The sequence below is a fragment of the Seriola aureovittata genome, chromosome 5, assembly GCF_021018895.1.
Source record: "Seriola aureovittata isolate HTS-2021-v1 ecotype China chromosome 5, ASM2101889v1, whole genome shotgun sequence".
Classification (NCBI taxonomy): domain Eukaryota; kingdom Metazoa; phylum Chordata; class Actinopteri; order Carangiformes; family Carangidae; genus Seriola; species Seriola aureovittata.
The window spans coordinates 9,116,140-9,130,327 of NC_079368.1; the positions used below are offsets into that span (position 1 = coordinate 9,116,140).

At 43.0% G+C, this 14,188-nt stretch overlaps 1 protein-coding gene across 1 annotated transcript in view; it reads left to right on the plus strand.

The window, feature by feature from the left end:
- The window catches only part of dtx1 (deltex 1, E3 ubiquitin ligase), a 45,504-nt gene that overhangs the window by 12,998 nt on the left and 18,318 nt on the right, over positions 1-14,188 (plus strand). The window contains exon 3 of the mRNA XM_056376695.1: positions 12,147-12,894. Within this exon, the coding sequence (XP_056232670.1) occupies positions 12,147-12,894 (748 nt within the window). The remainder of the gene's footprint in view (positions 1-12,146; positions 12,895-14,188) is intronic.

Genomic DNA, 14,188 nt, shown 5'->3' on the forward strand with positions numbered 1-14,188 from the left:
CCTCTGTTCCTCTTAATAGACTGCATAGTCAAATTTAGGAAAAGTGCACATCATGCAAACATGACAGTAAAAATAACTGAGCTATGAAGATGAGCTATTAATGCTAATTCATTTTGAGGTATGAACACAGAGGAGATGTGATTACACTTGTGACTCAGCAGGGAAAAGAGCTGGGCCTAATAATAAAAACTCATCGGGAAAGTAGAACATACTTAAGGCGAAGTTGTGTTTGGTAAATTCATCACAGTGTGTGCTTCATAAAACATTTATCTCCCCGCAGGGTGGTCAGATGCCCCCTGACCTCTCTCACACCATGTCTATTTTACTGTTGATCAGAGCTGACCAGTGTAGTCTGGCACAGTGACAGTTTGCTCTAATGTAACCAGACGTTTCCTCTGATAAGACCTGACTGCATCAGACAGCCATGAAGTGGGTTGTAAAAGTCTGTCTCAGCAAACTCATTTAATGCACGCTGTTCATCTCAATGAGTCAGACTCCCTTTATTTGTCGTATGTAATATTCTGAGCAGTTTTTTCCCTCTTGGTGCCTCTCGAACAGCCTTGATGACACAATAAGAGATAGAAGTTGATTAGGGTTTGAACCTATGTTGCCTTTGTTTGGTAACTCCAGGTTGAGTTCAGTGACTGTGCAGAATACATAAACCTCACAGGATGTGATTTATTCTTGATCGAGTCATGTAGCAGTTAGTGTTGCATGTACAGCATGGCAGAGGTCATCCAGTGGACAACCGCATGGGCTATTCCTCAAAGTCTCCTCCTGACGTGGTATCAATCAGCTTTCTGCTGAGCACGCCAAATGGTTCTACAGACGTACAGTCTGTCGTAGCAGTGTGACGGCTGACATGAGATATTGTGTTGTCATGGATAAATACTGCATCATGTTGGAGTGTGAGAACTGTGTGTGTGTGTGTGTGTGTGTGTGTGTGTGTGTGTGTGTGTGTGTGTGTGTGTGTGTGTGTGTGTGTGTGTGTGTGTGTGTGTCACTTTCTCCTGCTAAGCTGAGGGAGGAGCAATGCGGTTTGGTCTGATGCAAGGTCAGTTGTAGGGCTAAGTGATATGTTTAGAATCATTCACAAACATTGCAATATCTATACTGATATCACATTGATGTCGCAATACAATATATCGGATATTTTCCAGTGGTTATGTATATGTACTGTATGGGATATATATGCAATAATCACGTAGAAAGTAATGAAACTTATCAAAGCAATGGTCTGTGTTGTACTATTTGAGGTGGCATTACATGAGACTGACCTTTTATACAACAAAAACTTTGATTATTTTTATTGTATTCATATTATATTGTGTATTTATATTATCTTTTTAATTAAAGCATACTCAGAATCAGAAATTGGTACAAAGATAACATGATAAAATTATATCATAGCAGACTAAATCAAACTAAGCAAAGCAACACTGTAAACTTACAAAGTACTGTATATAACAATTTTCTTCAGCTCAGAATAACCGGATGTAGCAGAGTTTTATAAAAGTAGATGTGAGTGCTCTAGATCTGATCTTGCCCAGCAACTATAATTGTTTGTATTTTAGTATAGGCCACCCAAATCTGTTGTTGGTTTTCTAGAAGAAATTTCTTAATGATGATTCTTGGCACTTTTAACGTACGTGTTTAAAATTATTTCAAAATGAAAACGGTGACTATTGTACTTGAAAGGTCCAAGTCCACAACATTTTTTCCACATTGAAATCTTAGCTAATACATTCATATGAACTGAATTCTGCTTACAGTGACATATAATACAAGTGTGGTCATAAAACTGTAGTTGTTGGTCAAGTTGGTACTTATTAGTTTTCTACACCCTATGATGATTTGGGTGGCGTAATTATAATGTGCATGAAAACTTTTTTTTAGGTCAATCTACTTTTTGAAAATAAGTAATGGGTAATATTAGCTTAATGTTTAATGCAAATTTTGCATTAAACATTTAAGAGAAATTATGCAGTGCATCAGACAACTGTAAATTTAACATTTCACAGTGCAGATTTTTTTTTTAATTAAAGTTTTTTAACATGCAGCATTCCTTGCAGCACTGTGCTCAAATTGGACTGATGCCAAAATAAAAGAGCTCTATAGCACACAGGCATGAGAAGTCATCAGTTGGCGGCTGTCAAAGATGGGAAGAAATGTTGTGATAAAATAATAAGCCTCTCAAGTGCCGGGGGATAAGCAGGCAAAAATCCCAGAAAATTAACAAGTGTCATACCTTAGAAGGGAACGTTGAAACACTGTGAAAAGCCGCATCGACCAAATTACATCTCTGTTTTCAGTTTTTTCAGTTCATGAGACAGATCTGCTGTCTTAACTGGAGACGTTCACATAGCAGGATTTAGTTGTCCATGTGTGAAAGTGAGTCTGCTAACGAGAAACCTGTTTTACTGTAACCCTGACACTGATCCTTGGCAGTGCTGGCCTGTGCCATGTGAAGCCAAGGCTGCACGTTTTTGTGTGTGTGTGTGTGTGTGTGTGTGTGTGTGTGTGTGTGTGTGTGTGTGTGTGTGTGTGTGTGTGTGTGTGTGTGTGTGTGTGTGTGTGTGTGTGTGTGTGTGTGTTGTAGCCATGCCTGAAGCTGTGCCTCCTACTCCCTTGCCCTAGTGACGACACGGCACGGCGCTGACACGCTAACGAGCGTCCTGCTGGACTTGATGAGGCTGAAGTGGTGTGAAGTGGAAGCGATTGTGCACTGAAACACACACATATGCACGCGCCCTGCGTTCACCTCTACAGCGTGTCCCACATGCACAGATATACACACTCACCTGTGCATGAACTGATAGTTGTACGCACACGGAGTGAGTCAGAGAGCACCCTTGGCAGCTCCTCAGCTGAGGACGGTCACGACATCCACAGACTCAGAAGGTTGTTTCAGGGGCTGTTGCTTCATTGCAGTACGGCAGCTGGCAGGTGGACAGGACTATAACTTCATTTTGTCAAGATTTTTTTATCCACTCTGTCTTTTTTTTTTTTTTTTTGTTACCTCAGTAACTGCTAACTCTGCACAAGTGCACAGTAACTGGCCAGCTCCCCGGGCTGGGGTGTGGGAGAGTTTGGAGAGTTGAAGGGGCTGAGGATGAGGATGGTTGCAGTGGGAGTTCAGCCACTTTTCCTCACCACTTTGTCTTGCTGGCAGCAAAACTGTATTAGTGGGACCGGTTTTACTGCAGTGTTCACTTTCTAAGCTCAGGCAGAAGTGAGACATCTTCTCTTTTTTTTTTTTTTTATTGTGCTTTGGCAGAAAACCTCCACTCATCACATGCGTCCTTCAGTATCCACTCCCTTCCTCGTTGCATACTCCCATAGTGTTTCTTCTTCTTTTTCTCCCTCCTCCCGTTTGTCTGGCTCTTCTCCATCCCCCAGTCTACTCCCCCCTCTTCGTTCTCTTTTCTCTCCTCCCACCTTTCATCAGTGCCTGCCATTCTCCCTTCCTTCCTCCCTCTTCATCTTTTCCTCCTTCCTTTTGTCCTTTTCCCTACCTTTCCACCTTCTTTCTTCCTTTTTAATCCCATTTTCTCTTTCTTTCTCTCCATCTCTTCCTCCTTTCCTTCCTTTCCTATCCTCTCTTCCTTCCCATACTTCCTTTTCCTCTCTCCTCCATCAGGTTCTCCTTCCATCTCCCAACCAGTGGCTGCTCCTCCGCTTTTGTTCATCCCTCACGTTTGCCTACAAAGAGACGAGGACTCTTAGGGGAATCCAAGTCGCTATTCACTACTCCAGCTCATTATAAAGAACTGCATTCTGGGAAAACGAAAGTGTCATCTCGGTATAGAAAATGAGCTTCAATGTGTGATTTTGTGAGAGTGGAGCAGGGGAGCCGCGATATTGTAACATATAATGCTGTTAAACCAGCTTAATGCCAGACTGTCATCCTCATTATTATGGTCTCTGATCTCTGGGTAGTTGTTAATGAGCAGATAATGCTCTTATAGATGTCTCAGACTTTGATGTACAGGTATGACAACACCTTTTGGAGCGGGAGAGCTTTTACATCTAAAGCCTCAGTGGTACATGCGTTTTAAACGGAGACTTCACTTCTTATCATATTCATACAAAATCAGATTTGAGCCAGATGTTTCCGCCTGTGGTGCATTTTCAACCACTCTGCAGTATTCTGTCTCTTTATCATCTCTAATAGCCAGCTAGGGTTTATTGTTTGTGAAGGCCTTTTTTTGAGAGATGAAAGTCCTTTTTTTTCATGCTGTGCTCTAGGGTTTATGTGAAAAGATCAAACGCGCTTCAATTATTTTATTTCCCCCATACTGTAGAATTTATTAGCATATTCATCATGCGTTCACTATTCATATGTAGGATATTATGAAGGCTGTATGATGTTAATTCCCGGCCTGTGCCTGCACTGACGCTGTGCTGCTTACATCTCTGTAGGTCTTTTGTTTGAACAGAAGTTGATTAACTATTAAATGAAATGAAGAACAACTTCCACTGACTGAAAAAGAAAAACTTGTGTGCCAAATCATGTTTTGACAGGAAGCGAGTCTGTGGATGCCTGTGCTGTTTAAATGTGTTATGAAGTTGAGAGGGAGGTGCGATCAAGATGGAAAAATTCTTCAACACGCGACAATTGGCGGGAATTCAGACCAAAATCAGCTTTGTGTTAAAACAGCGCAGGGGGCTGCGTTGGTGGAGGCGTGTTGTTTTAGGTAACAGTGAAACAATGAGATCTAATCCAGGAAGTCCAGTTCATCAAATCCCAAAACATGACAAAGATGGGATTTTACAATTTCATCATACTAACATGCTAATACTGTCATAGCTAGCATACTGATACTTAGCAAGTATAATGTTCACCATGCTCACCCTCCTAATTTAGCATGTTAGCATGCTAACATTCGATAATTAGAAACATTTTGACCTGATGATGGCGCTATATGAAAACAACCAAAGTTATTACAGTTCATTCTGAGCCAGTCTGAAGAGGATTAGCTATTTCGCTGGATAAGTGGAAACTTTGATCTGCTGGTGGAGGACAACAAAGAGGAAAAGTCTGGGGATCACCAAAGTTATGATTAATTTCATGGCAATTAGATCTAGACCAGTATTATCTTATTACAGATATAGCAGCTGATAAGTGACAAGAAACTGCAGTACAGGAATACCAAACTAGGTTTGAGGTAATTAAGACAGTGTCACCTTTACATAGTTCCTCCACCAGAGAGCACCGACAAGTTTATTAACTGTAAAATGTCCTGCTCAGTATCCCCAGATTGAGGACCTTTGTCCCCGTGAACCTGTCCTAAAAGGAAAAGTCCACTCTCGGATACTGGTAAACTGCAGTTAGTCATCTGTTTGTAAAGTTTAGTTCACACTCTGATGTCTTTTTTTAGTTGTACTCTTTTTCCTTTCACTTCTACTTAAATTAGCAATTTTCTGTGTTTCCCAGAACGACTTTCAACAGCCCTTTAGAGAAGGTTTGCCCGTCTGCTTTGTGTAGCTTGAGAGAGATCAGTAACAATGCAACAACTATATAAAAGGTTTTCTGGTAAGCTAAAAGTGTAGAGCAGGAACAGTGTTGTGGTGAACCTTGCCTTGTTGTTCAACAAAACAAAAAAGCCACTGAAAAGGGAGTCGTGTTTCACAGAAGCGACAAGCTGTGGCTGCATCTCTGCAGCTGGAGCTCAAGAAGATATTGATGTTCTTATGTCTCATGTGATGAATCTCTCCTTGTGTGATTGGTGAGAAATGCTGCAAATTAGTGAGAGTGGGGGGAAGCTCTTACATTTTCTGTTGTTTCACCACCTCCTTTGTCAATCCAGATTCAATGGAGATAGTGTTTGCTCTTACACACTGAGTGTGTGTTGCGGCTGTCCTGGACACAGGCCTCATGTCATCCATGTCTGACTAATTGTCTGAGACAAAAAGATCGTTTACAACAAGGACTGAACGATGTGCAGAGAAAATCTTTTTTTTTTCATTAAATTAAAAACATAAATATAACAGTGATGATGTCATTTTTGTTGGGCAAAAAAACCATGTTTCCTAATTTATGGAGAATATGATTTGTTGGCCGAGCGCGTCTCTATAGCAACACAACGCTTCATTAATGGTAGGTTGTGACACATTTTAACTTAATCAAAACAAAAAATAATTGCAGCTCCTGCGATTTGAATAGCCTATTGCACTTGGCCATATTGCGATTTCGGTAATATTTTGATTGATTGTTCACCCCTACATACCACATACCATAATGCCACCGATACACTGTATGTCACCAGTATCAATGTACCAGGTAGATTTAACAAAGACCTGCCTAATTGAAGCAGCAGAGCTTGAGATTTCCTAGTTGGTCAAGGCTTTAAAGCAATGGACCCTACACTTCCCATAATGCAACTCAGCAGCATCTTTCATTAGAAGGGTTTCTGCTAAAACATGTGTAGTCTCCAAGCCTGAGTTGAAATAACCCTGACCACACCAACAGGGTTTGAAATCATTCAACTGTGTTTGTAGGCTAAATAGTACTGTCTGTCTGTGATGAATAAACCTTATTTGATGTGTAAAATTGATGGATTGTCCCTTTACTCAGGTACTTGATGGACAGAATAGTTAATAAACAGCAATGTTGATTTCTGAAATAATTGTTGAGATAAATATCTCTGGTTTTGAAATGTGAGGATTTGCTGCTCCTGTCATATCATTTTACATTGAATAGTTTTTGGAATTTGGACTGTTGGCGAACAAAACAAACAATATGAAGAAGTCACATTGGGCTCTGCACACATGCAGTGGGTGTTTTTCACTATTAATTAAATGGAAGAAATCATTAATAGTAATGTTTTAAGGAGCCCTAGTTTAAGGTGGTTTTCTTCACTACTCAAACACCAGTGTTTATAATTTAATAGTAACATAGATATAAAGGTAATATTAAATGAATGGGATGTTACTGTTCACATTAGTTTCTCGGTTTGTGTGTGCAGGTCTGCCTGTTTTCCAGCAGAGATCATAGATTAGTTAGTTTTAAATACCTCTCAGGCAGCATTGAGCTGTATGATGCTGGACCTGTTACTGGCCTCTCTCCTTCTGTAGTTAAAAGGAAAAATGCAGCACTATGTTTTAATAGGCTCAACGCAGCCCCGGGGAAATTGGAAAGGCTTGTCAATTATAAGGATATATTCTAGAGCTTGATCCTGGCGCTTCTCGTCTTGCCTTTCCTCCCACAGTAGCAGCAAGAGGAAGAGCATTGACTACAAGGTGATGCAGGCTCTAATTCAGTAACACAGATTTCTACTACTCTGTCCAAGAGTTGAGCGTTGTGTGAGAGCAGGATGGGGTCCAGTGAGTGACAGAGTGGAAAATGTGAAGAATGGCTCAGCGCGACAGCCTTGGTGAGGAGCCAGGAGAGACGGTGGAGAGCGAGGGGAAAGCTGGCGTCAGCAGCAGATGAGATGAGCAAGTGGAGGAGGAGTTGACTCTGTTGGCGCTGTGCTCAGGGAAAGGAGTAGTAGGAACGTTCACATATGGGCAACCCTCCCTCCTACTCCAGGGACGGCTTCCATGACAACAAAAACTTTCCTCAGTGTTTCTGTGACAACTAAGCTTGAATCTCCTGCGTTTTCCAGCAGCTGCTCAGGTGTTACCTGTTGGTAACACATCAGGTGTTCGTCACCGACAGTTTCCATTAAGGTTTCTCATCACACTTTCCTGGGTGGCCACCGAGGTGTTAGTGTGGAAGGAACACACACATCAATAACCTCAGTGACAGATTTAGATAGGATTTACTGCTCACTGTGTGGAGTGAAGCAATTTTACTCCCTAGATGAGCCCTAGTGAGAGTGGATTTGGTCCCTCAATGTCAAAGCCACAATTTCACTCCTTTTTTTTCCTTATCAGTTATGTCATTATGAAAATGCAGCGTACAAGGGTAGATGATAACAATCAAGTTTTGTGTACAGCAAAAAATGTCAAAAGACATTAATTTTGACTTATTAAAGTTGTCTGGAGTTCTCCTTTGAAGTTAAATTACATATTCAGGCTGCACTGTATGTCTTTAAAAAATCAACAATATGTATATGAATTGCATTTGTTAACAGTTCTGATAAAAGCATCCACCAATATTTACTACAAAGCATCAATTTGCCAGTCTGTTATCTGCCCCTGCAGTGGGACTCTGAGGGCAGTCAAGGATGTTGCCATACAGTGCTGCAGGGATGATGTACTTTTGTACGCCAACCCAGAAGTTAGCATCACCCTGGTTCCCTCGACAAAAAGCCAATGGGAGTTTTACATTGGCTTTTTGATTTTTGCAGAGAATAAACTCTGACAAACACTTGCACATTTTGTTCAGCGGGATAATCTTCACAAATGAACACCACTTATATGATTTTTGAAGCCTAGATATAATCGCCAGAAGTAAAAAGCTAATGTTAGACTATAAACGAACTGCAGCAGGGTCACCTGACTTCAACGTCCCCACCATTAAACGTCTAACTTGATTGACATTTTGACAATGACATTTAGCGTTCCCCGACAATCTCATAGTCTCATTTAGCCACTTGTTAGAAAGCACCCTTTCTTAATACACATAAAAGCTTAAAGAAATCACGACTGGGGTATTTACTGATGTATTTTATGTTGTAGAATAAAAAGTGAAAATGTCTTGAGCTTGTGTTGAACAAAGACCTTATTTGAGGCAAGAACTCATTCAAAAAACCACCAAAACTTTGGGGCAAAGGAACCAGAAAGGCTAAAATGCTTTAAAATGTCCATGTTTTAGGACTCATTCCTGCAGCACTCTGTTTTTAATGTTGCATGTCCTTCGAATTAAGAGTGATTCAGGCAGGCCTTCCTTCACTTCCTGAGGAAAACAACGCTATAAGGGATGGAGACTGGCATGGCTTCATATGGCGAACAGACTGAAGTTTTCCTCCCAGCTAAGATGTGAGAGGGCAGCCAAGCTCACCCTGAAACCACCTGGCCCCGCGTGACAGTGGGGTGAGAGTCCCACAGCGAGGCCTGACGTGGCAATGCATCACACAGCTAGAGCTCACCCGAGGGGAACCACACTGTTGTCGGGCGAGGACAGCTGGAGGACAATGTGGGTGGGAGGACAAGTGATGAGAGGGGAGGGCAGGATAGATGGCTGCCAAAGGCACACAGGGTCAGACAGGAAGTGGCCACTTTTGCTTAGTTTCCCGTTAGGAAGAGCATGACGTGTCGCAGGGAGAGCTTCAACAACACAGGTCCGGCTTTTTGGCAGAAGCAGGAAATACAGCAGTAAATTAAAGCAGAACTGGAGGCAGTGAGCAGAGTTTCAGGCTGTATGTTTTGAATAAAACTTCCCACGAGGGGGACAGCAGGACTCGTGTTGTTGTTGTTGTGGCCTCTGCTCTCTCCTCTCAAGGTCCCTGAGCAGCAGCTTGGACAGTCCCTACAAAAGAATGCAAATATTTAAAGAATAATTCTGTTTTTTTATAGTTTTGGCTGTAATTTCTATTAGTGACAACAACGTTTTAATTATTACGTTCACTGCTTTCGCCAGAAAGAAAAAAGCAGTCAGACAATTACACACATTTTAAAGATACATTCAGGTTAGCCAAAATTATTTGAAAGAGAAAACAAAGGCAAACATTGTAAACATCCTAAAGTTTATAGACCGCTTCCGGGAATGGTTCACTATTTTAAGAAATAATTACACTTATTCATAGCACTGTCATGAAGCAAGCGCCACTCGACCGTGAAGGCTGCAAACAGGTGGAACAAAGTAAAAAAAACAGCACCTCTTAAGCTCACTAGTGAACATGTTGCCTCTTGTTTGTTTAATCAATGCAGAAACAGAAACAGAAATTTGTGGTTTCACAGAACCCTGTGTGCAGCTTTTTCTTTGCAAACAGCTGCTAGTTGCTAGGCAGTCACTTTGCCAGCATGAGAGAGGTATCAATTTAATCGGCAGGAAAGCAAATCAGTGCATTTCCCCAATTGTTAAAGTATTCTTTCTTGTATGGGTGCACACTCTTTAGATTTTAGTACAAACAAGTCAATACAAAGTCAGTATAATCTCTGAGCTACACTGATAGCTACTTTACAACCTGCCCGGTCAACGGAGCACTCATGTTTATTTGTCCCATCAGACTTAATTTTAGTGATATCGCCATGTTCCCCGATGTCAGTAATTACTTTTGTGAGTACAATGTTATCTGATACAATGCATAATTATGAAAGAAAGGCCTGAATGTGGCCAAAATGATCCTTTTGTAAGCTATATGATGAGTTATGTCTGCTTTGTTCACAGTTGTATCATATGAAACCAAGTAAGGAGGCAGAGTTTGTGCCTCTCGTGTTACCATTTCATTCGGGTTCCAGAGTTAAGCATCAAATTTTCAGAGAAATCAATATTTATTTATGTTTGAAAAGTTTTTTAATTCAGATGTGTAGACGATCTAGATTGTGAGGAGACTGTTGCTGTCATTGATCGTAGCCAGAAACATGCAGCCATGCTGAAAGTGTTGAACCTACTGCGCTCCTCAGGAGACACAGCCATAAAGCGTCATGTGGCTCGCCATCACGGAGCCTTCCACTGCTGCGCTAAAAGTACAGATAAAATTACTGACTTTCAGGAAATCAATTTGTGTTTTACTTTGAAATCCTTTGAGGGAAATCATTAATATTTTCATTACTATCATAAATCAGATGAGCAAGCTGTGAACAGGCACGGATGCAACTGGCAAAGAAAGTTGTGCATGGCTGACTGACCGAAGATGTGAGAGACACAGGCAGCTGGCTCACTGAGCAGTCATCTGTGTGTGTGTGTGTGTGTGTGTGTGTGTGTGTTTGTGTGTGTGTGGGTGGTTCTCAGCAGCTCTAAATGAAATTAGCCGTCAAGCCGAGTCCTTTAGCAGCCGTCTGCAGCAGTGACTCAAGGTCAGACTTGCTGATTCTGCTGATGCATTTTATTCTCTGGAGCCAGCACCAGGCTGCTGGATGAGGGGTTACCGCTGCCCACCAACTCCTCTACTCATTCCCACACCTATTCATCCTCTGCACACACTCCCATCCCTCCATTATCACCGTGGTCCTCCCTAGCAGGAGGCATTTACCCGTTAAATTAGGTGGGGGAAGGAGGGGATGGCGGTCTCCAGCGGAGTGCCTGGATACCTTTGCTGACGTGTGGCGAGGAGATGGATTGGCTAAGGTGTCCTGATTTCCCACGTGACTTCTGTAATTGTGCTATAATGGAGGTGGGAGCCATCAGTAGAGGGACAGAGGTACAAGCTACTGACTCCATGTCCCTCCCCTTCCTGTCACCATACGGAGCAGTAGAGTGCAGAATAAGCCAGCAGGGCATTGTGGGTATTCTGAAAGGCCATTCATGCAGTTTAATACACAATCAGAGCCTCTGAAGGTGAGGAATCTCTCTAGTGTGGGCACCGCCGCTTGTTGCGATCTATGTTTGCATTGCTATTGAACTACCGCTCTAATGCTACAGTTTGCAACCATATTCCCTCAGGCAGGTGGTGGAGTGTTACGCCTCATCTCCATCAGTTGGTCGAGTTGCTGTCTCAACACTTGTTAGCTCACTTGGTGAGCCTGAAACTGAAGCAACATTAAAACTGCATCTTGCCTCAGGCTAATGTCACCAGTGATTAATCTGGTGATGCTTTTTCTTGTTGATCATTTACACGATTATTCTTTTGCTCCATTAATTGTCAAATATAATGACAAACCCTCATTAGAAGTTTTGATGTCATAAAATGCTGAAAACGTTCTTCATTTGTAAAACTGAACCCCGGAAATATCTGGCATTATTACACATTAAATTAGAATCGGCTTGTTTTCTGCCTATGAACTAATCAATTAATTCAAATAAAATAAAGGGATTTTTACAATTTTACACATGGTTTACATATTCCTTTTTTAAATCTTTATGGAAGTGACACACTAAATTGCTGGAGTACACTTTTAATGACTGAAACATTTATATTTCTGCGGTCAGTTAATTAACTACTATGATGCCACCAGAACATACACAATCTGCTGCTCTCTGTTCTTGTGCACATTAATCATTAGTGATCCACCTTAAGGCATAACAGGTGGAGTTAGTCATATACAGTTTAGTGATTGTCCTCATGTTCCCTCTCTCCTTTGCTCTTTGCTTTCAGGCACCATGAGACCAGTGCAGAGGAACTTCTACGAGCCCTCGTCTGCCCCAGGGAAAGGCGTGGTGTGGGAGTGGGAGAACGACAACGGTTCGTGGACGCCCTATGACATGGAGATCTGTGTGACCATCCAGAACGCCTACGAGAAGCAGCACCCCTGGCTGGACCTGACCTCTCTGGGCTTCTGCTACCTCATCGACTTCAACAGCATGTCTCAGACCAACAGGCAGAGCCAGCGCAAGAGACGTCTGCGGAGACGCATGGACCTGGCCTACCCGCTCATCATGGGCTCCATCCCCAAGTCGCAGTCCTGGCCCGTGGGAGCCAGTTCCGGCCAGCCCTGCTCCTGCCAGCAGTGCATCCTGGTCAACAGCACGAGAGCCGCCTCCAACGCTATTCTGGCCTCTCAGCGGCGTAAGCTCTACGGAGGGACAGCGGGCAACAATGGCGCCACAGGAACCCTCACTGTTGTGCGGCAGAGCAACACTTTTGCTGGGACCTCCCTCTGGTCTCCGACATCCGGCTCCTCCGGCACCAACAACAATAACATAAGTGTGGGAGGTGGGCAAGCCAAAGCTGAACAGGTGCAGTTGCCACTGTCCACTGCCAACTTCCCCTGTTCCCCCGTGATGCCATCTCTTTCATCCGCCCATGGCCACCACGCTCTCACCATCAACGGACAGAACAACCTGAACCGGCCGGGCACCCAGCGCATATCCATGGGTACAGCCAGAGGAGCCATCCCACCAGGGTAATGATGTTTGCAAACTCAATCATTGCATTCGCCTTGTTTTCTAATTTGAATACAGTGGAATCTGCAGTGGCCTGTTACTAGTTACAGAGCGGGTATAATGCTCGGATTTGCTTGCATTTACAGTTCAGCTGAGGCAATGGGTGGATATAAAAAGAGACAATCTCAGGTTCTGCCTGTCTGCTTCACAAAGCTTCAGCCTGCATGTGTCTGGTGTATTGTACTCTGTCATTTTTTGTCTTTCTCTACATCTCTCCGCTGATTTATGACAGCTCTCGTTAACGTGCTGACCAGTGGATCTGAGGAAAAAATCCTCTGGTCCAGCGGCGTCTCCTTTAACTGGGGAAAAAGAACGCCTCTCTTCCATATGTGTGCCCGCCATGGCTACAGCTCCATAATGAGCTTATGTTGGCCCCCAGCAGGCGTGAAATACTGCAGCTCTTCTAGATCATTCGGTTGCTTCTGCTTATAACTAATTTGCTACTACCACATGATGCTGTGGTTGTTGTGTCATGGGATGCGGAAAAAGTATGACGTCGCACGTGGATGATCTGGATCGGTGTGTGTATCTCGCACGTGTGTGTCTTTGTTTTATGGTGTGGGTGTGTATGAGGCAGGGTTCTGGTGTAGCTGTGGAAACCTATTTGCCATGGAGGCAGAGCTCCACTGGGGAAGAATGAATAATGGATCAAGGAAAAATGGGAGCTTCAGCAGAGCGCTCTGACCTCAGAGCAATTCAGCGAAAGGAGCCGAGGAAAAGAAGTGTGTCTGGCGTTGTAACCGATACTTCAGTCCCCTATCCTGCTTTCTTTTACTAAAATAAACCCACTCCTGATCTAATTTGATTCCATTTTGTTCTCACTGCTCATGGGGAGAGACACACTTACTGCATGTTTGAATAATACTGTCCTTCACCCAGGCACACATGCTTCTGCTTTCTGTGGCCTGATTTTGTGTAACTGAAAGGAAATGTATAGGGTCTGTGCTCATCACAGCAAGCCATGACCTTGTTTCATACAGAGAGCAGATGGGAAATGTTGTGTCTCTGTGCAAAGGTATATGTGACAAAGGAAAGCCAGGATAGGACGTTACTCTGGGACGTTTCCTCTGTATTTCAACAATTCAGTGAAAGCTCAGTTGCGCACTTTTCACCCTGCAGCACAAAGGGTTTTTGTGCGGAGACAGAGAGAGCGAGAGAGAGAGCGATACAGAGAGAGAGAGTGCACAAGAGGAAGAAACGGGGGGTGAGACAGAGTGCGCTGGTTCCCAGGCGAGTGGCTCGACATACAGGATG